The 26,956-nt window shown below is 48.4% G+C and overlaps 2 protein-coding genes across 11 annotated transcripts in view; one reads left to right on the top strand and one right to left on the bottom strand.

Annotated features, from left to right (window-relative positions):
* Positions 1-26,956, top strand: part of ARSG (arylsulfatase G) — a 108,104-nt gene that overhangs the window by 831 nt on the left and 80,317 nt on the right. Inside the window, exon 1 of one of the 8 annotated variants that reach the window (XM_077853684.1) lies at positions 25,050-25,163. The exons of the other annotated variants lie outside the window; for them this stretch is intronic. The gene's annotated coding sequence lies outside the window, so the exon portion shown is untranslated. Of the gene's footprint in view, positions 1-25,049; positions 25,164-26,956 lie in introns of those variants that run through there. 8 annotated transcript variants of the gene reach the window in all.
* Positions 5,502-26,179, bottom strand: SLC16A6 (solute carrier family 16 member 6). 3 transcript variants are annotated; one of them, XM_077853690.1, is made up of 6 exons: positions 26,033-26,179; positions 17,198-17,436; positions 14,274-14,417; positions 13,041-13,169; positions 8,827-9,642; positions 5,502-7,717 (listed from the first exon to the last, which is right to left on the bottom strand). In XM_077853690.1, the coding sequence occupies exons 2-6, from the start codon at positions 17,427-17,429 to the stop codon at positions 7,467-7,469; spliced, it is 1,572 nt and encodes a 523-aa protein (XP_077709816.1). In that variant the 5' UTR covers positions 17,430-17,436; positions 26,033-26,179; the 3' UTR covers positions 5,502-7,466. The 3 variants fall into 3 exon arrangements, with proteins under 3 accessions (XP_077709816.1, XP_077709817.1, XP_077709815.1); XM_077853691.1 differs by lacking the exon at positions 26,033-26,179 and adding an exon at positions 24,992-25,072; XM_077853689.1 differs by lacking the exon at positions 26,033-26,179 and adding an exon at positions 24,662-24,847.

Genomic DNA, 26,956 nt, shown 5'->3' with positions numbered 1-26,956 from the left:
CGCCGGGAGCCAGAGCCGCCCCGAGCTAGAGCCGCCGGGAGCCAGAGCCGCCCCGAGCTAAAGCGGCCCCGACCTAGAGCCGCCCCGCGCTAGAGCCGCCCCGAGCTAGAGCTGCTTCGAGCTAGAGCGGCCCCGAGCTAGAGCCGCCCCGAGCTAGAGCCGCCCCGAGCTAGAGCCGCCGGGGGCTAGAGCCGCCCTGACCAAAAGCCGCCCCGAGCTAGAGCCGCCGGGAGCTAGAGCGGCCCCGACCAAGAGCCGCCCCGAGCTAGAGCCGCCCCGAGCTAGAGCGGCCCTGAGCTAGACCCGCCAGGAGCTAGAGCCGCCCCGAGTTAGAGCCGCCCCAAGCTAGAGCCACCCCAAGCTAGAGCCACCCCAGCTAGAGCCGCTCCGAGCTAGAGCCGCCCCGAGCTAGAGACGCCCCGAGCTAGAGCGGCCAGGAGCTAGAGGGGCCCCGACCAAGAGCCGCCCCGAGCTAGAGCCGCCGGGAGCCAGAGCCGCCCCGAGCTAGAGAGGCCCCGACCAAGAGCCGCCCCGAGCTAGAGCCGCCCCGAGCTAGAGCTGCCCTGAGCTAGAGCCGCCGGGAGCCAGAGCCGCCCCGAGCTAGAGAGGCCCCGACCAAGAGCTGCCCCGAGCTAGAGCCGCCCCGAGCTAGAGCTGCCCTGAGCTAGAGCCGCCGGGAGCCAGAGCCGCCCCGAGCTAGAGAGGCCCCGACCAAGAGCCGCCCCGAGCTAGAGCCGCCCCGAGCTAGAGCTGCCCTGAGCTAGAGCGGCCCTGAGCTAGAGCGGCCCTGAGCTAGAGCCGCCGGGAGCCAGAGCCGCCCCGAGCTAGAGAGGCCCCGACCAAGAGCTGCCTCGAGCTAGAGCGCCCCGAGCTAGAGCCGCCAGGAGCTAGAGTTGTCCCGAGTTAGAGCCGCCCCAAGCTAGAGCCACCCCAGCTAGAGCCGCTCCGAGCTAGAGCCGCTCCGAGCTAGAGCCGCCCCGAGCTAGAGCGGCCAGGAGCTAGAGGGGCCCCGACCAAGAGCCGCCCCGAGCTAGAGCCGCCAGGAGCTAGAGCAGCCCCGAGCTAGAGCCGTCCTGAGCTAGAGCCGTCCTGAGCTTGAGCCGCCCGGAGCTAGAGCCGCCCCGAGCTAGAGCCCCTCGGTGCACGACAGAGAGCGCGCGGGCCGAGGTGGGAGCCTCGGGGTGCAGGCGCCACGTGGGGGCACGCGAGGGCAGGCGTAGCCGCACGTTTTCCGGAGCCTTCCCGTTTCAGCCCGTAGTGCACCTGCGCTTGGAGACCGCCGTGCCCCCGACGCAGGGCGGGCGACCCCCCGAAGTACGCGGAGGCCCGAGGCCGCGCCGCGGGGTCTCGCCGGGGGCTCGCCGGCTGCTCGCTCGCTGCGCACCTGCTGCTGCTCCGCGCGGGAGGACGTACCCGTGAGGCCGCATCACGGGCGTGACCGGGCCGCGCCCTCCGTAGGGAAAGGTTTTGCGGGGCGTCGGCAGTCCCGAGGGTGCTGCTCGCCCGCCGCGAGGACGTGGCCGCTCGCTCCGAGCTCCAGGGCCTCCGTACGGCCTGGCCCTTGGATCTCGCGGTTACGTCCTGCGGCCCTGGACGGCTTTTTACCGTCTCCCGTTGCCAAGGGCCTGGGCTGTCCCCTAACGGCGTCTTCATCCTTGGAATGCAGAATTTTGTAAAGTGCTGATAATGAGGATGTCGCTCAGGTCATTTCACGCGTGAAGACACAGGCCCGCAGTAGCCAGGGGAGCTTGTGCGCCGCAGTGGCAAAGAGAGACCCGGCCCCCCGCCCCCCACCCGTCCCCAATGACGAATTCGGCTTCGCTGCCCTGTGCTGCATGACCTCACGAGACGTAAAATACCACAGGCCAGAGACCTGATCTTTTTCCCCCAGATTGTTTATAGAAGAGGTTATAAGATTAAACTTTCTTTCAGCCTCTTTTCTGCTCAAGTGGGGCCATCTGGCGTGGCTCAAAGTCAGAGAAATCAGTCCATGCACTCTGCCTTAGCACCAGAAAAGAGATTTAAGATCCAGAAAAGCACTTGCTACCCATGGAGGCATAAAAAAAAAAAAAAAAAAAAAAAAAAAAAAGCATCATTATAAAAACATCTACTGGAAAATAGGTTAAGTTAAAACAAAATCTGCTCCCGCAATATGTTTAAACTGAGCCCTCCATCTGCATCCCTACCCTCGGGGTAATTTCTTCCCACTGTTTGTTGAGTCTGGATGGATCTATGTTTTCCTGCTGACAGCCGATTGGCTCGTCCAGCCCTCCTGCCGGGCACTAGGAGACCCATTCTCAGCTGTGGGGCCAGTAGGTGGGATCGCAGTGCTTTCAGTGTCTGAGGGCCACCCAGCTGCTTTGTAGCAGCACCAGACTGTCTTGAGCTGTAATTGTAAATAGATACCATTTGTTTTTCCTCTTGAAAAAGCCAGCCATTCATTCAACAATATTTTGGGAGCATCCCCTACTATGTGCACTACTATCTGCACTATGTGCACAGGCCCTGCTCAGAGCCTCAGGAACGTAGCCATGAACCAAAACGACTACCTTAATGGGCTAGTGCAAGAGACCTAATTAATGTGGGAAAACAAATTACTCCTATAACTTTTTTTTCAGAGTCAAGTGTAGACACGAGGACTGTTTTGGATAGGAGAGGCACGGAAGCCTCCTTTGGAATCTTTGGAGGAGACTAGAATAAAGGGTCACATCATGTACACGTCAAAGGGAAGGGTGGACCAGGGAAAGGGAAATAGAAATGCTAAGGCTGAAGGCTTTTTCAGGGCCCAGTGAGGAGGCCAGAGCAGCCGGGGTGGGGGTGGGGGGGGGAAGCAAAGAAGTAAGAGCTGGCAGTTTAGGAAGAACCCATTGTTAGGGACTTTAGGTTTTATTATTTATTCAAAAAATTTTTTTTATTTGACAGAGAGAAGGAGAGAGAGCACAAGCAGTGGGGAGAGGGAAAAGCAGACTCCCTGCTGAGGAGGGCGCCCCATGCAGGGCTCAATCCTGGGACCCTGAGATCATGACCTGAGCCCAAGGCAGACGCCCAACAGACTGAGCCACCCAGGGGCCCCAGGGATTTTAGGTTTTAAATGTGATGGTGACTGATTTGTGCCCTAAAAGGATTATTGTAAGGCTTCTATATGAAAAATTAAAGCAGGGAAATTAAAGCAACGGTGGAATTGGGCAAACCAACTAGGAGATTATTGCAATAATCCAGCTAAAATGATATGGGCTTGGATCAGAGGTACCCGTAGAATTGGCAAAGGCAGGTTCTGGATATATTTAGAAAATAAAGCCAATAGGATTTATGGAGGAGCAGGTTTGGGGAGGAGGGTCAAGAGTTCTGCTGAGGACATGCGATATTGGAAATGCCTGGTTGGCACCAGGTGCTGTCACACGGGCGTAAGTCTGGAGCTCAGCTGCAAAGTCAGGTCTTACAACAGGAGTTGTCAGTGTAGAGAAGGTACTTAGAGTTTTGGCTGAATTCTAGGGCAGTAGGTTGCTAGGAGAGTTGGCGTGCTTCTCTTTTCTTGGGTTGCTGGAAAGGTATATAAATAATACAAATACATGGCCACCCATGTGTGTTTTCTCTCCATAATATTTGCTGAGCTGTGTTTTAAGAGCCGTTATAGATAAAATGTCCTGGAATAGCACTTTTGCTGTCCGGTTTTCCCTCTAGAAAATCCGTAGTCACTGAAGTAATGTTGATTTGGATGTGAGAGTTTTTCTTCCCTGAAAAGCGAAGTAAGTAGCAGGTTCTTGAACTTGTCCTTTTTCTTCTGCTGCCGCCCTCAGGGAGTCCTTACAGGCCTGGAACACCAGGGGGCGCTAGTCTCCTTGCTTATCCAGCGGCTGGCCCACCTGTTGGCGATTGCCGCCCTCCTTTGCTTAACATCTGTATCAAAGAAAAATCTGAAAACAAGTACAGTTTCTCTTTTTTTCAGTGCTACGCGTACCTATAGGATTGACCTTTTAGCACAAAACACGCCCGAATTGTCTTTAAATTGGTCGTTTCCAGTAAAGCTCATAACCATATATAATTTTAAAGGCAACAGTATCTGAACTGCCAGCGAGCCTGATACTTGGGAGCTTTTTAAAATAAGCATTGGTGTTTCTTTCTTTCTTCCCTTTTTTAAAAAATATTTTATTTATTTATTCATGAGAGAGAGAGAGAGGCGGAGACATAGGCAGAGGGAGAAGCTGGCTCCCCATAGGGAGCCCGATGTGGGACTCAATCCCAGGACCCCAGGATCACACTCTGAGCTGAAGGCAGACGCTCAACCACTGAGAATATTTTTGAGAAAGAGTACGAAAATCTAAATGCAATAAATACCTCTAGTTGACTTGAATGGGTAAGTGGGCCATGGGAACCCTGACATAAGATCTATTTTCTATTTTATCACCAGGTATTAAGCTGCAGGAAAGGCAAAGCCATGTACAAAAGCTACATTATGCATTATGGGAGGACAAAACCAGTAACTTTGTTAAAAGGCTTGGAAACATTATATCCATCAAGGGTGCATTTGTCTTAAAAAGAGCACATGATCATAACTCAGTTTTGCCACTGGAATAATTTTACTTTTGGGGAGGGAAGTAGTGTTCATTTAGATGAAACATTATTAAGTCAGCAAGGTTAAACCAGAATCTCTTTAATCCCAGGAAATGAAAACTTGTAATTAACGTGCCATCAGCTGTTTGATCTTTCCTGTCTTTGGCACCTCTGATCTAAAAGCCACTTTGACCACAGGGATCCCTTCCTATATTGGGCAGGACGTTCCTTTTCAGAGGGGTGCCACCAGTGGCACTGACCTTTCCAGGGTCACCGAGGCACGGAGCAGGGCTCAGAAACCACAGTCCGCAGGCCAAATCCAGCCCACTGCCTGTTTTTCTTTCCTTTCTTTCCATAAACTAATAGGGGCTTTTGACACTTTAATGTGGTTGGGGAAAAAAAACCCCACCAAAATAATATTCCATGATGAAATTAAAATTTCAGTATCCATCAATAAATTTTTACTGAAGCAACCATGCTCATTAATATACATATTCTCTTTGGCTGCTTTCATACTACTGCTGTGGGGCTGAGTAGTTGTGGCAAAACCCACATGGCCCAGAGGGCCATAAATATTTACAGTCTGGACCTTTGCAGAAAAAGTTTGCTGACCCTTGCCATGGAGAGTATGCTATTTACTTAGAGGTCAGAATAGCTTTTAGTCTATAACTGGATATAGATAGTCTCAACGATGTAGTACTGTTGATAGGCTTAGCTATTACTCTCTGGTGACCATGATATCGTTTCATTCATATATTTTTCATTAAAAAAATAATCAAGCTCTGCAAACACTTCTTGGACATGTTTATGTGTCTCTAGTAGAATTAAAAGATTTTGCAGAAAAGTGAAAAGAAATTATTTATCTGAAGTGCATCTTCCTTGGGTGTTTATAACTTTAGTTGGATCAAACAATGAACGCCGATGAGTCTATAAAAAAACTAATCAGTCTCTAAATAAAAAAGCCATACATTTATTGCAAATCTAGAAGTACCAGAATGTCACAAATACAGAACAAATCAGCAATCCTGTTTTAATTTTCTTCCAAACATTTAAAACCTGATTATTGACATACTTAAATTGGCATACATTTTTTTTTCATGCAGTTAACAGAATGGACTTAGAGCAGATTGCTCAGAAATCAGTTATAAATATTAAATTGTATTGAACATTCATAGTAAAAAATGTTGTAAAGTGCTGAAGTCATGTAAGTCTGCAAAACTGCCACAAGCTCAAAGTCCTTCTCAAGCAGTGACAGAGATTTGCTACATCCACCTTGTGTTAGGTGTGTCTGTTTTCGACGGACACTTTGTCATTTTCAACCCCAACCCCCAAAGTTTTACAGATTGTCCTATTTCTATGGCTGATAAAATGCTATACAAAATGTAGCAGGTGGTGATGAACTATGCCACTTTCATTTCAGTGCAGAGAAATATTCAAGCTTGTGTGTACCTGTAACCAAACTAGGCTTGTTATATTTTTCCCCCTGAGTTGTCATAAATTAACAGTAAAGATGAATAAAAGATGGAGCAGCGAGCGACCATCACCTGTAGAGTGAGATTCAGTACATATAAGTAGCCCACACTTGCTCTCTTTACAGAAAAATGATAACATGAGAAATACTATACGTGTAGTGTAACTCCAAAAACAAACAAAAAATCCCAACAGCGACTAGTTACCTGATAACTCTGGCAACTTAGAGCAACTGAGGTTTATATAAGCTGTAAATCGCAACTTATAACTTAGGATGGTAAAATAAATGTCTCTGCTACCCCATGTGAAATACAGAAATGCTTCAACAATTAGCTGTTAAAAAAAAGAAAGTCAGAAATGCTTCAACAATTCAATGAAATATAATTCCGATCAAAGTAGATCCTCAAGTATTCTTAGGTGATAAAACAAATTATTTTTAAAAAGCTAAGGCGATTATTTTTTTCCCCTTCAAATAGCACATGTGGCTTTTAATCAAATTGAAGAATCATTACAACCTGGCCCTCTGATGAGAGTAGCTTTACAAGATAAGAAGTATTCTTTGAGGCATTTAAAGGATTGCAAAAAGGAGGTAAAAATGATGCTTAGGTCTTGGATTTTATTTCTTTTGATTAATCATCCTAGAATAACTTAATAATAAATAGTGGTTTAAATTAAAGACACTACAGTCACATATTTCTGAATAATTAAAAGCAATAGGAAAACACATTTTCGAATGTCATTCTCTATATTCTGTGTTGAAATACTTCTGGTAATGACTGGCCATAAAAAGAAGTGGTAATCTTCACATTTATGAAGTTCAAGTTATGTATCTTTTTAAAAAATTTCTGTTTATTAGCCAAATGTTTGGTCTTGGACTGTACTTCATTCCCACGGAATATCTGAAACACTGAGAGGCCACAGTTGGTGAATGGAGACCTCAGTGTTTTCCAAGGGGTTTTAAACAATTTGTTCATATTTCTGAAAATGAGAAATTTTAAAAGTGACTTAAGTTTTTTTTTTGTTGTTTGTTTGTTTGTTTGTCTGGAGTGGCCAATTTCATTTCAATGATCTGGGCTGGCTGTCATTTTGTAAGATAGTTGTTTATCACACGTGAGAGCTCTTAAAACCACTTCACCAATTCACGTCACTATTTTAAAATTGGAATGTGAACAACAGGGTCCTTCTTTGTATCTCTGTGTTGCTACTGAATACAACCAGATTTAGGTACAGAAGAATGCTGGGTTGTTTTTGTTTTGGCTTAAGAAACAAGCAAAAAAGAAAAACTTAAAAAAGAAAAAAAAAAAGGATGTTGGTAGTGCTCACATGTACATTCCCTTTAAAATGTAGATTGAAGTGTGGGTAGAGTGGATAGCCCCTGTACCTCCCTTGCCCCCCGTCCGCCCACCTTCCAGCCAACAGGGTGGCCGTCCTTATTTGAAAGCGTGTCATACTGGCTCCAGTTTCACGTGAACTTTATGCTCATTTTTCCCAAGGTCCATTTCTAGAAAGTCTTCAGGTATGTCTTGTAAAGCTTTCCCACGAGGATTCTCCACCTGTGCTTCCCCTGCAGGATGAGGCTGGCACAGTCCCTTCTTACAAGGTCTCACAAGCGCGAGGCACACGGCAGCCACACACATGCCAGCTGCACAGGAGTAGAAGGCTCGGCTGTAAATCTTACTCTGGTCCACCAGCAGACCTGAGAGAAATTCATATCTGTTAGCAACACGGGCACAAACCCTCGCTCCCCCAGGCTCCCCTCAGGCTCAGAGGCTTCTCAGGGGCTTAGCCTTCTCTGTTTTTATCTGATTCTCCTAAAGAAACAAGAGTGTTGAAGGCATGAATCACTTCTAGGCTGGGGAGGAGAGATAAGCCAGGACAAACATAAGGGCGGAGACAGCTGTGTTGCTAGCATGTTCTTCATGGGCTAATCTGTGCTCATAGAGAATAAAACTTGAGACAGTTAGATTAAGCCTGCTTCTCTCTTTTTTTTTTTTTTTCTTTTAAGCCTGCTTTTTTTTTTTTTTTAAATTTTTATTTATTTATGATAGTCACAGAGAGAGAGGGGCACAGAGACATAGGCAGAGGGAGAAGCAGGCTCCATGCACCGGGAGCCTGATGTGGGATTCGATCCCGGGTCTCCAGGATCGCGCCCTGGGCCAAAGGCAGGCGCCAAACCGCTGCGCCACCCAGGGATCCCTAAGCCTGCTTCTCTGAACAGGAACTATTTCCAAGAGAAGGAAGAGCTCTATTATTTTCCCTTGGGATCCTCAGGGATCTTATCCAATGAGATACAACTTCTATCATAATAACTTTTGAGGACCTAATTCAGGGCTAAGGTATGGAGCACACCCAATCCTTCCTACAAGAAATGTTGTGTGGTAATCAATTAAGTATTTGGGGAGCGCGCTCTGGTTTAGTTCCCTTGTTCCCTTCTTAGAAGGGAAGATGACTTACAAAAAAGTCCCTCCGTGCTGCTGTTTCCAAAAGTCGGAGGCTAATGCAGTTCTACATGGATGGGGTCCCCTCTGGCACATCCAAGGCAAGGTGGTAGCAGAAGCTCGGGGCGGCCTGAACTGCAGGCGTAGGTTCTAATCCCGACTTGGTCACTAATTTACCGTATGGTGGTTGGCTGACCTTCAATTTCCTCATATATAAAATCAAGAGAGTTGGCTCAGCTAATCCTGCCAGCTCTGAAATTCTATGGGATGATAAAAAGCAGTCTTTTTCTTAAGACCGTAACGAGAAGTGAGCACCACTGATAAGGTGCTAGTAGACAAGGGTTGGGATTTTGTGTGTTCACATTACCTGCAAGGGGTGGTCCGGCCAGTCCCGCTATACTCTGGATGAAGACATACACTCCCGCAGCAGAAGACATCTTCTCGATTCCCACGACATCGTCCTCGGCCAGCAGTGGTATGTGGGTCCCCCCGACGGTCCCAACCATGAAGCCAAAAAAGATGCTACATGACATCAGACCCCAGAATTCGGTCGCGAAAGTAAAGGCAAACAGAGACACCATCAACAAGATGACGCAGATGAGCTCGATGTAGATCTTGCGGATGGGCTCTCTGTTGAGGACACAGCCAGCTCCGATCCGCCCAAAAACTTCAGCGATTGCCATTGCGGACAGCAAGAAAGCGGCGCGCTCCTGCTCAATGCCCAGGCTGATGCCCAAGGGAATGATGTACAAGGAAGGTGCAAAGAACCCCAGTGTTGCAAAAAGACCAAATAATGCATAACAAATGAAACTCTTGTCTTTCAAGATTGAGAAGTCCAGTAAAGGGGCTTTCTTATCGCTTGGCTTGGAGCTGGTCTTCACCTGGATCTGCTGCATGTCGGCCTTCGGCTCCAGTTCTACGTTGGCTTGGCTAGGCACATTCTTCGGTGAGGTAGTTAGTTCTACTCCTGAGTCAATGGAATCGATTGAGGTGCGTGTTTTCTCATTTTCGAGCATATATTGCACTTCTCTCCGATGTTCGTGCGCGGTTGCTTTCGGGGACCCTGGTCCTCGGATGATGATCGGCCTCAGCAGCGCGCCGCAGACGATGATGTTCAGCTGCAGCAGGCCCACGAAGAGGAGACTGTATCTCCAGCCAATGTGGTCTTTCAGAGCCGTGATTGCTTCAGTAGGGCGGGAGCGGAGAGGAAATAAAATCTAAGGTCAGAAACAGACTCAAGGCCCAGGAGAAAATACCCAGCAGAAATCAGGATTCAGATGTAGTAATAACTGTCCTAAGAATTTACCCAGCAGCGTGACCGCAGTCCACCTGTGCTGCATCCTCCGTCCTCGGTTTTGATGCTCTTATGAACCAGTAAAGGAGAAAATGTGCACAGGGGTCATCCTACATAAAGCAAACCCTGTTGGCTGAGGTTTGGAGGGTGCATTTTGCCAGGTGGAGGCCTAAGAAATGAACTAAGTTGGTGACCTACTTCCAGGTTTGGCGAACAGCGCCCTGCAGGCCAAATCCAATCCGCTGCCTGGCTTGGGTAATAAAGCTCCTTTGGTGCTGTGACCGCAAGTTTGAGGGGTTCTGACAGCTACCTCTAGTCCATGAGAGCCTAACGTATTTACTGTCTGGCCTTTTAAAAATAGAAATTCCCACATCTGAACTCGAGATCATTGTACACTCGCCCATTCGATCCTCAGCAGGAAGGGGTTAAGTAAAAAGATAAAGGAAGACTCCAAAAAGCTCGTGATTATCCCAGAATGAAATGATGACACAGTTCTGCTCGGCAGACTCTCCTTAGCTGCCGGAGTCCTGCCCTTCCCGCCAGTTAAGCTGGGGCCTCGGCTGCGGACCAGGGCAGGCCGGACACTGGAATGTGAGGCTGGGGGAATTGGCCACAGGGAGAGCCCTGCAGGGAGAACTGAACGATGCTGGCCCTGCGAGACCTGCAAGTATCTTTGTAATCGTCCCAGAAAGGTTAAGTGATAATCGGTAGAATTTTATTATGTTCCAATTCTTTGAGAGCACACAGGTATGAAGACGTGGTAAGCTGGTTATCCAGGAGATAGGCTTAGCAAGGCAGCCCCACACTCCTTGGAGGGGGGATCCACTCACTTTAAGCCTGTTTTCCTACCTCCTATCCCTCCCATTAATGTGGAAAACTTCAAATTGCGAAGTATTTTCGGCTTGGGTATTTTTTTTTTTGGTATTTATGTATGTATTTATTTATTTTTTAAGTAGGCTCCACATCCAAGATGGGGCTTGAACTCACTACCCAGAGATCAAGAGTTGCTGGCTCTAAGACTGAGCCAGCCAGGCACTCCCTAGGCTGGGGTATTTTGAAAAGCGTTATGCTCCTCTGGCAAAAGTGGGTGCAATTTTTCTTTCCTCATTTTACATTTCTTGAGTGCCTACCAGGTCCCGGGGATGTGCCCCGTGTGAGAAAGAAAGCCGACCGAGATATGCTTTCCACCCTCAGGGCATTCACAGACCACTGATTCTCCTCTCCACGTTTTATTTTGAAAAAGTTCAAGTGGACACTAAAGTAAAAAGAATGACACCGATGTGCCTGCCCTCCTGCTCTTCGCCTAAATTCTACAGTTAACATTTCCTGTCTCTGTCTGTATGTTTATATGCACACACACATTCATTTTGCTCAACTATGTGAAAAGCTTCAGACATCATGACATGTCCCCCCTAAATACTTCTGCACTATCTCCTTTGAACAAAATGTAATCCACTGACACATTCTTCCAGAAACCGCAGAGTACCCTTCAAGATCTTATGACCTGCTGATACACAAGGAAGTCTTTGATTTGATAAATTGTTTCAGCCTTCTTGCAAGGAGCTTCCCAACGCCCAGCCCCAAAATAACCAACCAGCATTTCACTCTGGAGACCGAGTGCTTGCTGGAGCGGTCTGGGAAGGCCTGCGTACAGTGATGTTAGCCATTCCAACTGCGGCCCAGGGGGCCTGGATCCACCATTCCAGAGTCAAACCCTGGTCCCCACTGGGGCCTAACAACGAGGAACCAAAATCCCTCTGTGAACCCAGGGAGGATCTCAAACTAGTCTTGAAGAGACAAGACATAGATCAGTCTTCTTCCCCGTATTGGATCAATCCTTACTACATTCCTTTCACCTGCCTTCTCACGGTACATGGAATTCACCGAAATATCCTCTATCTCTCGAAGGACCCCTGGCTAGGCTCCATCTTGCATTGTACTTTGTGCATCACCTCCTAAATGCCCTAACCTGCTTTCTATCTCCCAGAATAAAGGTCAGCAAACTCCAAATGGTGGTTCAGATGGGGCCTCACATGGTGGTCAAACCAGACTTCTACTGGGGACCCTTTGCTAGGCCAGGACGAGAGGAACCCTGACTGCTGCTCCATCCTTTGCCCCTGGCCAGCAGGAAGTAGTCACGATTGGTCATTGTCCTGCTTCCCTAACAGCATTTGGGGTTACCTCTTCAGGGCAGGGAATGATGAAGGATGGCTGGACCGCAGGCAAGCAGAGACAAGCTCCACCCCCCCCCCCACCACCTCCCTGCCCTAAGAGGAAACCACCTTTAAAGGATTTCGCACCACCCTAGAAGGAGCCCTCCACCCTTTCCCACGGGATAGATGGATGATAAAAACCTGATTCGATGACAGGCGCAGGGAGGGTTGATTAGATTAAAACAGTCTGCCAGTGAGCCCATAGAAATCCCCAGACTTAGAAACTCTGGTGGCAACTCTCTTGGGTCCCCTCCTGCCTTGGGAGCTTTGTACTGTCACTTTGCTATCATTCAAACCTTGCTTTGCTGGCCACTAAAAAAAAAAAAAACAAAAACTAAAAACAGCAGAGTAAGAAATAAATCTGGGTCTCCAAGGTTATTGGCCTACTACTTGTTAGACTACTTATAATTCACCTACTAATGTTGAGGTAGCAAAGAAACCAGGGGTAAAAATTTTGCTGTGAGGGTGCCTGGGTAGCTCAGTCGGTTAAGTGTCTGTCTCTTGATTTTGGCTCAGGTCATGATCTCAGGGTCATGAGATCGAGCCCCGTGTCTGGCTGGGTGTGGCATCTGCTTGAGATACTTCCTCTCCCTCTGCCCCTTCCCCCTGGTGTATGAGCACAAGCTCAACTGCTCGTGCTTTCTCTCTCTAAAAAAAAAAAAAAAAAAATTGTTTTGCTGTGAGACTACCCACAGACAGAAAATAAAACTAATAACTTTATTAGCATATTTTAAATCCATGTTGAATATGGCACTTTTAATGAAGGAGAGAAATAATAGTGTGAATAATCTCAAATCATTAAATTATTTATTTTGGAAAGGATGTTTCAAGCCTTCCCACTGAATACGCATCTTGCACCCTTCCTATTTATGTCAACTTGGATTAGTATTACAGTGTCTGAAATCCTAAAATGAGATTAGTGAGGACAGATCCTAAAAATGTGCTGAAGGAGAGAAGGCAAATAACCTTTCCGTATGGATACAGTTATAGTCACCCATCAGCCCACTGTTGGCAGGAACGGCCGAGTGGCTTCCCCCAGCCCACAGTCCCACGTGGACTACTGTAGTTGCCTACCTGGGGCGAAAGCAAACATCGCAAAACATTCTCCCGTGGAAGCAACTGCAGTGACCATGGAGCGCCTTTTGTCAAAGTACTGAGATAAAATGGTGACAGTTGGTAGGAAGCTAAAGCAGTATCCCAAACCTGAAAGGAAGCCGGAAAAAGCAGTAAGAACCACATACTGACTGATACCAGAAGGGTGCATTCAAAGATCTGGGATTTTTGTGTTTATTTTTGTTTTAATATTTAATTCAACGTATGTATTATGTGTGTACTTTTGGGATTACTTAGTATTTTTATACTAAGTACCATATCAAAAAGACATTTTTTGGTTTCCCAAAAGATTTATGTGCCAACAAGTCAGTGCATGACAATTTGAAAATAATACTGAAAAAGTTAACAACCAGACAATCTAATCTCTTAGAAATCCAAACAATGTGTTTCCTAAATAATTCCTGGGCAAAAGGGGAAATAGAAGCTGCCATTATAAACTATTCAGTAGGGGAGGGGTGTTTATTTTTTAAATCATAAGTTCTGGGAGCCAAGAATTTCATTCTGGAAAAAGGTGCTGTAGTAAAAAATAATAGAATAAAAATAGGTTTCATTAGAGGTCTAGAGAAGCTGTAACCATTGTTTTGGGGATGCTAGGAGTATAACTGCTTTCTGTTTTTTCCCCCTATTTTTCTGCATCAAAATTGATATAATTCACAATAGGCTACTGTTGAATATAGTTTTTCTATAAGACTTTGGAAATAAATGACCTTTGATAAGTGCATCAAAAGTACAAATCTTCACTAAATACATGTATCATCTGTAATGAGTGGACTTCTTTTAAAAGGAAAAAGGTATCTCAGACCCCTGGGATGACACCCAGTGCGCTCGCTGCCCTCTCCCTGACAGCCCAGAAGCCCCGGACTCCCACTGTGGGAATACCTGCTAAAGAAACTCACATCTTACTTTGTGAAAATGATGTCTTTTGGCTGCAAGCTCATGAAAAAGAGAAGTTATCTTTCTTGTTGGTCAATATTTTTTTAAAAACCCATCAAAAACTCTCAGGCCCTGATTCCCTTGGAGTCCATCCAGCCCAGTTCAGAACCATCCATCTGGGACACTAGTCATTTCAAAGGGAAAAAAGAGAAAGGGAGACAGAAGTACTTTTTGGGTTGGACCCCCTCATGCCCCATACCCCTTCCTTGTTCTTCAGATTGAGTATTTGGAGAACTTTTCGAGCCCAGGAGCAACACTTACCGGATATGATGCCAATTGAGATGTACATGTGGTACAGCTCCCGGGAGAAGGAGGCCATCACCATTCCCGTGCTGACAAGCAGGCCCCCAGCCACCACCACCAGACGGTGTCCGAAACGAGTGCTCAGGACAGCAGACAGGGGAGCTGCAGTGACGGACCAAAATGTGACATTTTAGTTTTATTTTTTTTTAAGATTTTATTTTTTAGAAAGAGAGAGAGCAAGCAGGAGGAAGGATGGAGGGAGAGGGAGAGAGAATCTCAAGCAGGCTCCACACTGATCATGGAGCCTGATGCAGGGCTCGATCTCACCCCAAGATCAAGACCTGAGCCGAAATCAAGAATCAGATGCTCTACGGACCAAGCCACCCAGGCACCTCCATAATGTGATATTTTAACTCCAAAGACATAAGCGTTAGCTTTCTTAAAGTTTCTCTTTTTGGGGCACCTGTGTGGCTCAGTCGGTTAAGCATCTGCCTTTGGCTCAGGTTATGCCCCAGGGTCCTGGGGTAGAGCCCCTGACCTCCATGTGGGGATCCCTGCTCAGCTGGAAGTCTTCTTCTCCCTCTTTCTCTGCCTGCCCCCCTCCCCATGCTCTCTTGTCTGTGCTCTCTCTCGCAAATAAATAAAATCTTAAAAAAAAAAGATTCCTTTTTTTTAAGTCTTGCACATGGAGAGTTGACGTGCAATATATAATGCATTTTACACAATGGTTCTATTTGTTCAACTGGATAGTATGTTCTTTGGGCTTCTTACAGAGAAAGCCAGAATAACAGTATAAAACTTACAGTGATATTTTTAGATGAAAGCAATATAAACTCACCATGAGCACCTATAAAGTTAGATATGCATTTAATGTATGTTACTGTCATAAAAATGGGTTTTCTCATGATGGCTTGAACCATTTACTTTTTCTATAGTCACTGCTTTGGATTCTTTATTTTTTTTAAAAAAAAGCTCCATTTAGGTTCTTTTCTTTTTGATTTTATTTATTTATTCATGAGAGACAGAGAGAGAGAGAGAGAGAGAGGCAGAGACACAGGCAGAGGGAGAAGCAGGTTCCATGCAGGGAGCCCGATGCGGGACTCGATCTCAGGACTCCAGGATCATGCCCTGGGCTGAAGGCAGGCGCTAAACTGCTGAGCCACCCAGGGATCCCCTTTAGGCTCTTTTCTAGCTCATTTACATTTGGCTTTTCTGAAAATCTTATGAAAGTACAGTGAATTCTCTGTTGAACACTCCAAAAGGAGGAGAGCCGAAGGACAATTCAGAGTGGCTGATGAATGATCATCCCTTTAGCTTCTATATTCCATATCCTGCAGACCATGTAAATCTGACAAATTAGTTTCCTAGTGATATGTTATTCAGGCTGACCCTGATTCTGACTTGAATGTACTGAGATGAAGAAACCCTTGAGAACTGAGTAAAAGAATAACATAGAACATACTTGATAGAGGAGGGAAAAAAAGGACTAAATTTTGTTGGCTTTGGTGCATATATGACTCTTACGTTAGTAGACTATAAGCCAATATTGAATATTGCTCATAATGAAACCACTGTCATCAGTTTTAGGTAGTATGTTGGCTCCAAGCATTAATTATTATAATAATAGCATTTAAGAGAACTGCCTTCTGGTGTTATAATAGTATTAACTGGAAATTTCTTGTTGACTGTATTGTTGTTTTTGGTTATAAAAGAGCTCAAAGCGAAGCTTTGGCAGTTTCTTTTTATTTAGATTATCAAAGGTAAACTTTTCGTTCTAATTATCTCTCCAAGGGCAGCCCTGGTGGCTCAGCAGTTTAGCGCCGCCTTCAGCCCAGGGTGTGATCCTGGAGACCCAGGATCGAGTCCCACGTTGGGCTCCCTGCGTGGAGCCTGCTTCTCCCTCTGCCTTTGTCTCTGCCTCTCTGTCTCTGTGTGTCTCTCATAAATAAATAAATAAAATCTTTTAAAAAAGTAATTATCTCTCCAAGAAAGTAAACTTTGCACAATTAAACAATTAAGTATCTTAATACTCAGTTAAACTGGGACTAGGAACTCTTCTGTGAAGCTTGCAGGAGAGAGTGCCAGGAGTAGTAAGTGAAGTTTGGTGCTCGATAGGAAAGAACAGGGGAGCTGCCTCTGTAAGACAGTATATGGCTGAAAACTATAGTTGAAGAAAGCAAATTTTAGAGGCAGGAGTTCCATTGGGAGGCTATTAGGGTAAAGTCAGTGAAGTGTAAGGTCAACCCTATTAAGTTTCCGAGGTGAGTTCAGTAGTTGTGTTTTCTGGAAGCCCTTGGTGTGCTCCTGGCAGACGGATGGGCCGTTGTGAGAATCAGGCCCATTTGGGACCCAATGAGAATCAGCATGTTGAAAGTTGTACTCAAATCCCACTTTCTCCAATGCTGCTGGATGTGGGGGTCCTGCACCTGGTTAGCCAATAAAACCCTTGAGGGAAGCAGGAGTCTGGAATTCAGAGTGTCCCTCCTGGATGAGATGTGTAACCTTACATTATATCCTGTTTCCACATCCCCTTGTTCTATATGGATCTACATTTACAAGTTCCTAGCCTGTTTGCCAAATGCGTTTAGGAGATCAGGTCCTAGAACGTCAAGTGCTTTTGCGGTTGCTTCTTCAGAAAGTGACTCTACAGGATGGGGGTTTAGTGCTGGTCTCAGAGTCATCTATTGTGTCCTAAGAGTGTGCATACAGTTTGTGTTTAATGCATGTGTGTACACACTGAAGGCCATCAAGGATGGCAGATAAAGCCTTTTCCTTTGGTACCTCTTATTTCTTGTCAAACCCTGAAAACCATATTACTTATTTGAGACTAGAAAGAGTCATATAAGGAAATGCATCGCAAACATGGTGGGTACCATTGTGTAGTTAAGCCAAGGGAAAGTGGCACATGCTTACATGTTGTTTAAACAGAAAGAGGTACTGACCTGTAAATGTTAAGACAAATACACATATTGATATGACCCACGAAATCCTGCTATTAGATTCATCGAAACTGTCCATTAAGTCATTAAAGAAGACGCCAAATGACTTGATGATGCCGTAGGTAAAGACTTCAACGAAGAAAAAAGACACAGCTACCACCCAGCCCCATCCTCCATCAGGCACTTGAGTATAAACATTGGCTCTGGAACAAAGCTGTGATGTCTTTTGGGTCATTCTTAATCTGAAATAAAAAGTGAAAAAAAAATTCAGACCAGCAATAGCCCAAGGGGTGATGGTTTTGCTACTCTTTAGCAAACATAACAAGAACTACTGACCACATCTCTTAGGCTGATCAATATTTAAATAATGTGCAGTTATTATAAAGTCTTTGGCTAGCGATTACATATTTGTCACAGCTGGGAAGTGTTACTTCCAAATTCTTTGGTTCTGGAGATCTGTGTTGTATATGGAACCCCCCAAAGAATTTGGAAGTAAGACTTCTTAGCTGTGACAATAAATGGGAAAAAAACAAAAGGAATCAGAATGGCATAGGTAGAAACACGCTGAAGGACACAGAATGGCCACCAGACCCAAGTATTGATGTTGATCTTGAACTTGAAGACAAGCCAGGTAAAGGAGACCTGAGCTGATCATGAGGAGGGTTGATCAGAAATGAAGCCTAGACACTGGGGGGCTACGAGGCAGACATTGACATTCCATCTAGCACCTTCTGTGGGAGAAGTGTGCCTTCAGACATGCCATGCATCTCTACTTGATGCTACTGGCCATTCAAGATCATTGATCACATTTCCCGCTCAGTCAGCAATATTCTGATTAGGATCTGGTGTCCCAGGAGAATGTAGCTGTAAATAATATATATAACATGTATATGTTAAATATATATACATATAAATGTGAGAACTCTTGTCTTCTGGGAATTTGTTTAGCAGGAGTAAGTTCCTCGCAGTTGACCACCACTTGCTGTATTAGCAACTGACACATACCCTTGAATACATTGACCAAATAAAGCACTAAGGCGTGCAGGGCCCCGGCAGCCAGTTAGCGTAACCAAGTTAGCCCTGACCTCAATATACTTTTCCATTTGAACTTGCAACAAACATCAGAACAAACAGACCTGTGCCTGTAACACCACTAGTATGGCGAAATGCTGTATTTAACACCAGAGGGAGGATGGGTGAACTTGAATCTTCCCAATAATATCTAAAATAATACATGAGTCCATGGTCTTGGAACACTTGAATTTAAGAATTCTCTCCAACCAGGTGCCTGGGTGGCTCAGTCGGTTAAGTGTCTCCCTTTGGCTCAGGTCATGATCCCAGGGTCCTGGGATCGAGCCCTGTGGGCATGCTCTCCCTCTCCATCTGCCTCTCCTCCCACCCCATGCTCTCTCTCTCTCTCTCAAATAAATGGGGTAAAAAAAAATTCTCTCCAACCATACAGTTGTATACATGTGAATTTTCAGGATGTGTGGGTGTCTTTTCCTGGCCATAACTTGTCGTGTTCAAGTACTGAGGCAGGTTTCACTGATAACGCAGGGCAAATAAGAGGACACCACCTCATCTCTCCAGTAGACTTGCCAAGTTTGGGGATTAGGATCTAATATTTTGAGTTTACTCCATAAATCTTAAAAAGCAGCAAATCTGACCCAACTTAGTAGCGTTCATCCTATCGATGGCGCCGTTCCCACGGTAGCTGGGTCTCTAAAAGGACAGTGCATTCACTTTCTGTCCTTAACTGTTAAATATTTGATTGAATGAAATAGGGCATAAGATGCTTAAAAAAGCTTATGTTCTCTGCAGCAAAGACCTCTGCATTTTGATGTGCGTCAGTGTGTCTGTCCTGAGAGCACTTGCAAAGGGGGTGGGAGGGAAGGCCAGCAAAATGCCTCGAGATGTAGGCTGAGCATCAACAGAACAGTTTTGCCATCAGTATTCCCCAACATGGAAAGCAGCTGATTTAAGGTGGAAGGCGGGAGCCCTCCCTCCAATGAGGTTTTCACAACACCCTTCCTTCATTAGGCTTTCAAAATTCACTCCCAGGAGGAGGGCTGCTGGGGCAGAGGAGTGAAACAGTGCCTGGCTTGAGATCTAGAAGACATAAAATAAAGTAAAATAAAATAAAAATAAAAGTACTTCCCAGTAATAGGGTCTATCTAGTATTGTGTGTTTATCCCTAGGGAGAGGTATGGGGGGAGGGTGGGGGAAAGTGGTGTGAGCCCAAAGCTTCGGTCCTTAGCTTCACCCCTTTCAGTTCATTCCCCTACCAGGCTATTAGTTTGGGCTTTTCCTTGGGGAGCCCTAGACTCCTTTACTAGCCTAACTGGCTCCATGCATCCGGTACGATTAATCTCTTTGAAATGCTGCACTGTTATGACATTTTTCTGCTCAGTCCTTTTCAGTGGCTTTCCTCTTTCTGAAGGATACGTAAAACCCTCGGATTAGCCTGGCTTTCAATGCCTTCGTAGTGGGACCCCACCCTATCCTTGTAGCCTTCTGGCTTCCAGTTCTAAGACTCGACTCAGGCCGTGGTCCAAACGGACTCCTCCTTGCCCTCCCGTCTCTAACCACCTTGTCTGGGGCCACACCCTCCCCCACCCCTCCAAGGGGTTGGCACCTGTCAGGCCTTGCTCCATCAAATCTTCCTGCTTCCATAATGCTTCCTTTTTTTTTTTTTTTTTAAGATTTTATTAATTTATTCATGAGAGACCGAGAGAGAGAGAGAGAAAGAGAGAGAGAGAGAGAGAGAGGCAGCAACACAGGCAGAGGGAGAAGCAGGCTCCATGCAGGGGGCCTGATGTAGGACGCGATCCCCGATCCCGGGATCACATCCTGAGCCAAAGGCAGACACTCAACCACTGAGCCACCCCGGCGTCCCTCCATAATGCTTCCTGACCCACTTAACCTACGGGGCTCCCTTCCTGTGACAGGTATCCCTTAGTTATGGGGTATGGTTTACTTGTGTTTATCTTACTTGCTCAAGGAAAACAAATCCTAGGGCCTTTCTCTCTTTGTACCTTCTTCTCCCTTCCTTCTTCCAGACCCTGCATACAGTCTGTGTTGAATTTTTCAGCAAAGTATCTATGAGGGGCCAGGCCCCATGCCAGGCCCCCAAGGTTACTACAGTGAGACACAGAGTGGTGGTCTGCTCTATGGACTTAAATCTTTGTGGATGGTAATGACAGGAATCCTAAGCCTGAAATGCAGAGTAAAACCATCTGCCATGACCTTCCAGAGCTCAGCAGGTTTGACAAGCAGTTAGACTAAGTGGCAACCAAGCCCAGCGACCTATTGGCACAACTGTTCTAACCCAGAAGGGTGCCCGTATGACTTTGGGGCTCAGGCCCAACCTGAATAAGAACACATTGGGATAAAATTGATCAAGGTCCCAAAGAGACAGACTGAAATATCTCCCTAGCCTAAAACCACTATGGGATCAAGAGACAGAACCTTTTCATAGGACTGCATTTAGGACAGGATTGCAATTTTTGTATGAAGCGGGGATTACCCTATCCTTAGAAGGTTCTGGTGATGGGTCCCTGTCTCACCCTTTCTTTGCCTGTCATGATTTGCGGTTTGGACCTGTGTAACAGGCGGAGTTCCCATCAACCAGTAGCCGGGAGTGGTGTTATAATGATCAGATGTTAACGTGGAAAGGGGATTTGGAGCTCATTTGTCCATCTCATCGTAAAATTTTACATGCTTTTTGAAGGGGGGGGGGGTGTAACTAAACCCAAGAGAAGGCACTCGACCTAAGTGGTCCAGAATCAGATCTCCTGCCTCCCGGGGCCCTGCCCTCAGTCTACGGGACAGCATGTTGAAGGCTCTGGTAGAGATTGTGAGGAATGCCTTTCAGGGACAAAAACTCTCTTGCCCTCTGTGTGTAAAGAGTTCTATAAACTGTTATCACCACTGTACTCTGTGACTTTGAGCAAGTCAACTGCACCCTCTGGGCCTGGGATCCTTGTTAAGTCAAATGAGGTTGGCCTGGAGGATCTTTTAAGGTCTCATTCTAAGTTAGCGGTTCATACTTTCTTATTCAGTAGGCCAAACCTGGGTAGCCCAGGGAACCCGAGCACAAGCAGGAAAAGTGCAAATGCTAGATGGTTCTTGCAAATGTGAGTGATAAGTAGTTGGACCCTGCTTAGATCTGATCTCCAGCAGGTGGTTAGATGGCAGACTTGACTGCTCCCTGGGTACTTTCTGAGCTCCCTCCGGGTGTTTTCCTTTTCTTTCTTTTCTTTTCTTTTCTTTTTTTAATTTTGCTTTACGTCTGTGCTACTCTCCTAAAGCAAGATCCAAGTAGAACGTTCACCTACATGGTAGGTTTTTGGATGACAGCAGCTTTCGTATGATCATTACTGGGAACATCATAAAGGGACAATGACACGCCCAAACCCACTCCTCCTCCAAACGTTATGCCTCTATCACCTTAAAGCATCGCACATCCTATTATATTCAGCTTTGAAGACAAGACCACAATATAAAATAATCATAGAATAACTTGGTTTCTAAAACACACTGGATGACATCTGTGTTTTGCACGTAGGATCACGTATAGGGCAGGCACCTTAAAGGGCAGTCGGCAGCTCTTTCTAGACCCAGTGCCCAGCGGGGCATTTGGCACATAGTATGTGCTCAATAAAAGCTCCCTATACAAAGTAGAGGTCTCGGGGTCTTCTTTTAGAAGCAGGGCCCTGCCCTATGCTTCTAAAAAGCAAGTAAGGAAGTCTCTGCTTGCAGAATGGAATTCCCTCCCTGGACTCTTCTCCTTTTTCTTTTTTTTTTAAATTTAAATTTTAATTTTTTTTCTTCTCCTTTTTCTTATGTCTATTCATTCTGCAGGCCAACTGGCTTTTAAAAAGTCCACCTCCACAAAGCTAGAAACAAAGGCCTGAATTTTGAACTCAGTGACTCTGAAGCCTCTATGGGTTCCAGAATATGAAATATGGTCTGTTTCGGTTTTACGGTGATGTGAACTTAGCTTATGTATGGAAAGGGAAATTGGTTTCCCACGTGGGGGTCTAACTGGTGAATCATGCTGAGTGGCCGAATCACTTTGCTCCTTGATTTTGTGCTGTCAGCAGGTAAAAAGAGTTTTGCTCATGATCTCCGATCTCTGCCTGCCCTAGGAATCTCCAGTTTTAGCACAGCTTTTAGCCTGACCTGCTCAGAGTTAGACTTTTCATCCTTCTTAACTCTTGAGCCCTTTGACACAAAGCCCATGGGTTGGTTGTCTTGAAACCCCCCTCGGGCTTTCTTTGTTGAATGTCTGTTTACTATTAACTGGCTGCACAATCTTGGGAAAATCACTTAATCCCTAAATTTCATCATCTGTAAGGTAGGGATTAGACACAGCGTACTTGAGGGTCTCTCCCAACTGTAAAATTCTATGACAGCGGGGGGTGGGGACAGGGGTGGGGTTCCTGGCAGCCAACCCACCTTCTACCCTCATGGCTTTCCAAAGGAAATACAGTGACAAAATACACTGGGCAGTTTGGAGTATTTCCTGTGAGTATGTGGTTGTCTTACCCTTAAATAAATGAGGATTGTGCCAAAGCGTGGAAATCTGCTATACCTAGGAATTTCTCCGGGAGTCGATTTTTGGAGGAAAAGGTGTGATCTGGGGGGTATCAAGAATGCAAGCTATTGGATTATCATAGAGCATCAGACTCTGTTCAGAGCAAAGTTCAAAATGCAGGCTTTGGATGGAAATGGTGGTGAGTGCTGGGATAAGCCAAGCCTCTCGGCAAACGCACTGCCAGTCTCTGTTCTTCTGAAAGGCGTAGCCTGGAGAACAGCTTTCGACAAGTTGTTTCCAGCCCCAGTTGTCCAAACCAGTCTGTATTTAGGTGAAGTTCATTTGAATTCTCTACTACAGAAGTCCCAAACCTAACCTGAAGTCCCCCCTCAGCAGCTCTGAATCACTGGATACAACCGATTCACCCATTTTACAAGATCACGATGTTGAAACCTGAACCCCTAGTTTAAGTGTCCTCCTCAGGAGTTCCACTGAGGAAAGTCCATTTTTGGAAACCACAGAAGGAAAACTCACAGTTAGTGGTACTCATTAAGACAGAAGGAGCTTTTCCACTTGGCTGCATTGTTTATTTACGTACTGGAACTCTCTATCTTGGCCACCCTTCCCTTAATTCGGAGGAGAGGTATTTCTTTATCCCTGGGGCAGGATGTATCGCCCACCCCAAAAATGCCGCGTAATGGTGCTTGGGACATGGGAAGATGCATCCCTTAGAAATTTCAGCATAAGCACACTTGGTAGTTGTTTTTCTTTTTTTTTTTTTTTTCTTTTTGTAGGCAAGACACTCATCTTCCTATGATTTGCAAAACAGTAAGATAACCGAGAAACCTCCTTCCCCGGGGGGTGGGGTGGTGGTGGTGGTGGTGGTGGTGGTGTAGATACCATCTCCTTCAAGAAGGAGCTGGAGTGTCTCACTGTGCAAACAAAACCAGCTTCCAGGTGGTCAACTTGTAATAATGCTCTTCCCGGCTTGCCTCCGGGGAGCTTTTTTCTAACACTAACGCCCCCCGCGTTGGGTGACATTCTCCGTGCCACCTAAACAAACTTCTATCGGTCACCTGTCTGCTGGGGGAGGGTGGGGGTTTAATTAAAAAAAAAACAAAACGGAAAGGAAAAAAAAATATATATATGCCCTGAAGGAAAGAACCCATTTCCTCTGCAAAATCATCGTCCGCCACTACGGCCCGGCTGGGCCACCCGGGCGCTTTCCCGCGGTTGGCAGCCCCCGCCGGAGCCTTGGAAGTTGAGCGGGACCAGCGTCAGGCGCTGACAGCTCCGCGGTCCAGGTGTGCGACCCGCCCTGCCCTGCGGGGTCAGGCGCGCTGCCCCGGGCGCGCGTGCCGGCTGCGGGCGGGGGACAGGGGGTGCGGGGGGGACCCAGGGATTCCCACTCGCCCTCGCGCTGCCTCAGTGGCCGCCCTGCGCGCGCGCCAGCCTGGAAGGTACCTCTGACATTTCGCTCTGGTGACGCGCAGGCAACTTCATGCGGAAAATCCACGCAGGGCTCATCCGGGCGCCCCCCCCCCCGCCCCCGGCTCGCTCGCCCGGTGACCTGAAGCCCCCAGCCCGGAGCGAGCGGCCACTGCGGCCGGAGCCCGCCTCCAGCGAGGTCCGGGACCCCCGACCGCCGGGGCCACGGGGCGACCCACTCTCGGCTGCCCACTGGCGAGGGCGCGTCCTCCCGGTGGCCCTGGGCATTCCCAACTGTCAGAATATTTTTTCAGCATAACCTCTCCAAAATGTTCGGCTGCGCAGTGGTCTCCTCCCGCCTCTCCCGCCCGCCACCTCCGCCCCCCCATAAATAAATAAGATAAAGCTCCCCGCACCGATTTATAAAAAAAAAAAAAAACAAACAACCCCACACCCCACAATCAAACTTTTAAACATGTAAAATAATAAAACCAACTCACCAAGTTAGAAGGGAAGAGAATAAACCCCAAAAGGCTCCCAATAAGGCGGAGGCTTGGCCTCCCCCTCCTTATAAGCCGCTCGGGAACATGAGAAAGGTTTAACCCCTTAGGGCGTGGGCTCGAGCCTCCGGCAGACGGGCCCCGGCGGCGGAGCACCGGGCGCCCGGCCCGCAGCGCCCCGGCCCCGGCCCCGGCCCCCCACCCGCGGCCGCGCCTCGGGCACCCCGGCCACACCCTCCCCCCGCCCCCCACCCCGCCGCCTGCGCCCGGGCCCTGCGCGCCGCTGCCCGCGCCCCGGCCCCGCGCCGCTGCCTATCCCTTATCCTATACCGGCTGCAGCCGGTCTCCGCCGGCCTCGGGGGCGCGCCGCCGCCGACCATGTGCTGCGAGCGCCGAGCGCCGCCAAGGAGGGGGCCGGCCTGGCGCGCGCGCGCCGGCCCACGTGGACCGGGGCCGCGCCAGGCGCGCGTCCGCCCGGGGCCCGGGCCGGGGGTCACGGAAGGTAACGGCGTCGCCGCCCGGGCCCTTCCCCGCCCCCGCCCCCCGCGCCGCCGCCGGGGTCCCTGGCACGCGCCCCCCCCCCCCCCGCGGGCGCGGCCTTCCTTTCGCGCGCCCTGCCCGGCGGGACCCCGGCGCCCTGCTGCGCCGCGGGCGGGGAGCGCGGGCGTGCTCGGGCGGCGGCACCTCTCCCCCAGCACCCCCCCCCGGCCGGGCGCGCGCGGGGCCCCGGGGCCGCCTCCCTTCCCGCGGCGCCCCCCGCGCGGGGGCAGGACTGGGCGATGGGGAGGGGGGGCGCGCCGGGGCGCAGCTCGGCGCCCGCCCCGGGCAGAACAGGTTCCTGCCAGTTTGGGTGTGAGCTGCGCGCGCGGCGCCGCGAACCCCGAGTTCCTCCTCCTGCGCCCACTTCCCCCCGTTTCGTCAACTGGCGCCTGGTTCCCCCGTGGGGGGTGCGGGGGAGGGGGTGCCGCAGCGAGCCCCGGACAGCCAGCCAGCGGCGGGGCTGCCCCGGGAGCCTTGCTCTCCCCGCGGCGGCGGCGGCGGCACCGGCATCCGCGCCGCGCGGCAGGGATGGGAGCCGCGGGCTGAGTCAGCATCGGCGCTCGGGGCGCGCGCATCCTCCCTCCCCGGCTGCTGGCGACGCGCGCACAGGTGCACGGCCGCGCGGTCCGCGGAGAGCCCCGGGGCCGGAGGGGCCGGGACGCCTTCGTGCCCCCCATCCCGACAGCCGCGACCCCAAGGTCACTGTGAACTCCGCAGACGACGCCCGGGAAGCCGGTTACGATCTAGTCACGGGGACAAAGCAGTGTGTCGTGTCCCGGGCATCCCCGAGCCCGCGGGGGCGCAGACCGGGCTTCCCGGTCTCCACCTCACCTTCCCGGGGCCAAGTGGACACCTGCTCGGAAGCAAGGGCCTTGTTCTCCGCGTGTCCCCGCCGACTGGGGTGCGGGTTGCTGCCTCCATTGGGGTTGGAGAAAGTGGTTCTGATGTCAGAAACTCCAGGGAGCCTACTTTGGGAGCGCGCGCGCGCGCGCGGGGTCGCCATCGGGAGGAGTCGGGGATTTGAGTTTTAATAAAAATCCCTTTGCAGTCGCTGCCTGCTTTCTCTCCCTTAAACGTTGCTCTGTGCTCTTACGAGCTGTGGCGTGGGCTAGGTGGGGAGCAGGTGTCTCCGTGGGAAGTCCCCTGTTGGCGGCCAGTACCGTGCAGCCAGGGGGCAGCTGATGAGCTTTGCAACCTTGCGGGAACACCTTCACTTCTTGGGAGCGTCACTGTCCAAATCCATAAAATGGGGTCAGAGGTGGTATCCTCAGAATCGAAGGCTTTATGATGCCTGTAAAGTGCAGATCAAAGTGACTGGCATGCGGGGAGTCCCAGGTGCCCATTAGCCCTTATTGTTGCTATTATTTATGGCTTACCATACCGATTGCTGACTCCAACACCCCTCCAGCCCCGCAAAAGATTCTTTTTTTTCGAGTTGTTCTTGAAAGAATCCAGACGTGATGATGTTTAAAAAATGACTCGAATCACTGAAATGACAGCATTGCTAAAACTGGACTGACTCGAAGTGTAATCTTGGACATTTAGGATCTTGCCGTGCGTTAGGACCTGCCACTGCTCTTAGTATGGAATTGTCATATTTATGGCACAGTATCTACTGTATTGGGTATTGGGAACCTATGGGTGTAGCCCATTACTTATAACTAAGCGATTCAAATCAAGTCTGGGAAGTTCCTGGTGCTTCAGATTCTTGATTTAAAACATTAGGCAAATCATGCCCAAAGCTCTAGGTGTGAA

Source organism: Canis aureus, chromosome 16 (assembly GCF_053574225.1).
Source record: "Canis aureus isolate CA01 chromosome 16, VMU_Caureus_v.1.0, whole genome shotgun sequence".
NCBI lineage: Eukaryota > Metazoa > Chordata > Mammalia > Carnivora > Canidae > Canis > Canis aureus.
The sequence above is the reverse complement of the archived record's forward strand: the minus strand, read 5'-3'. Positions and strand labels throughout refer to the sequence as shown.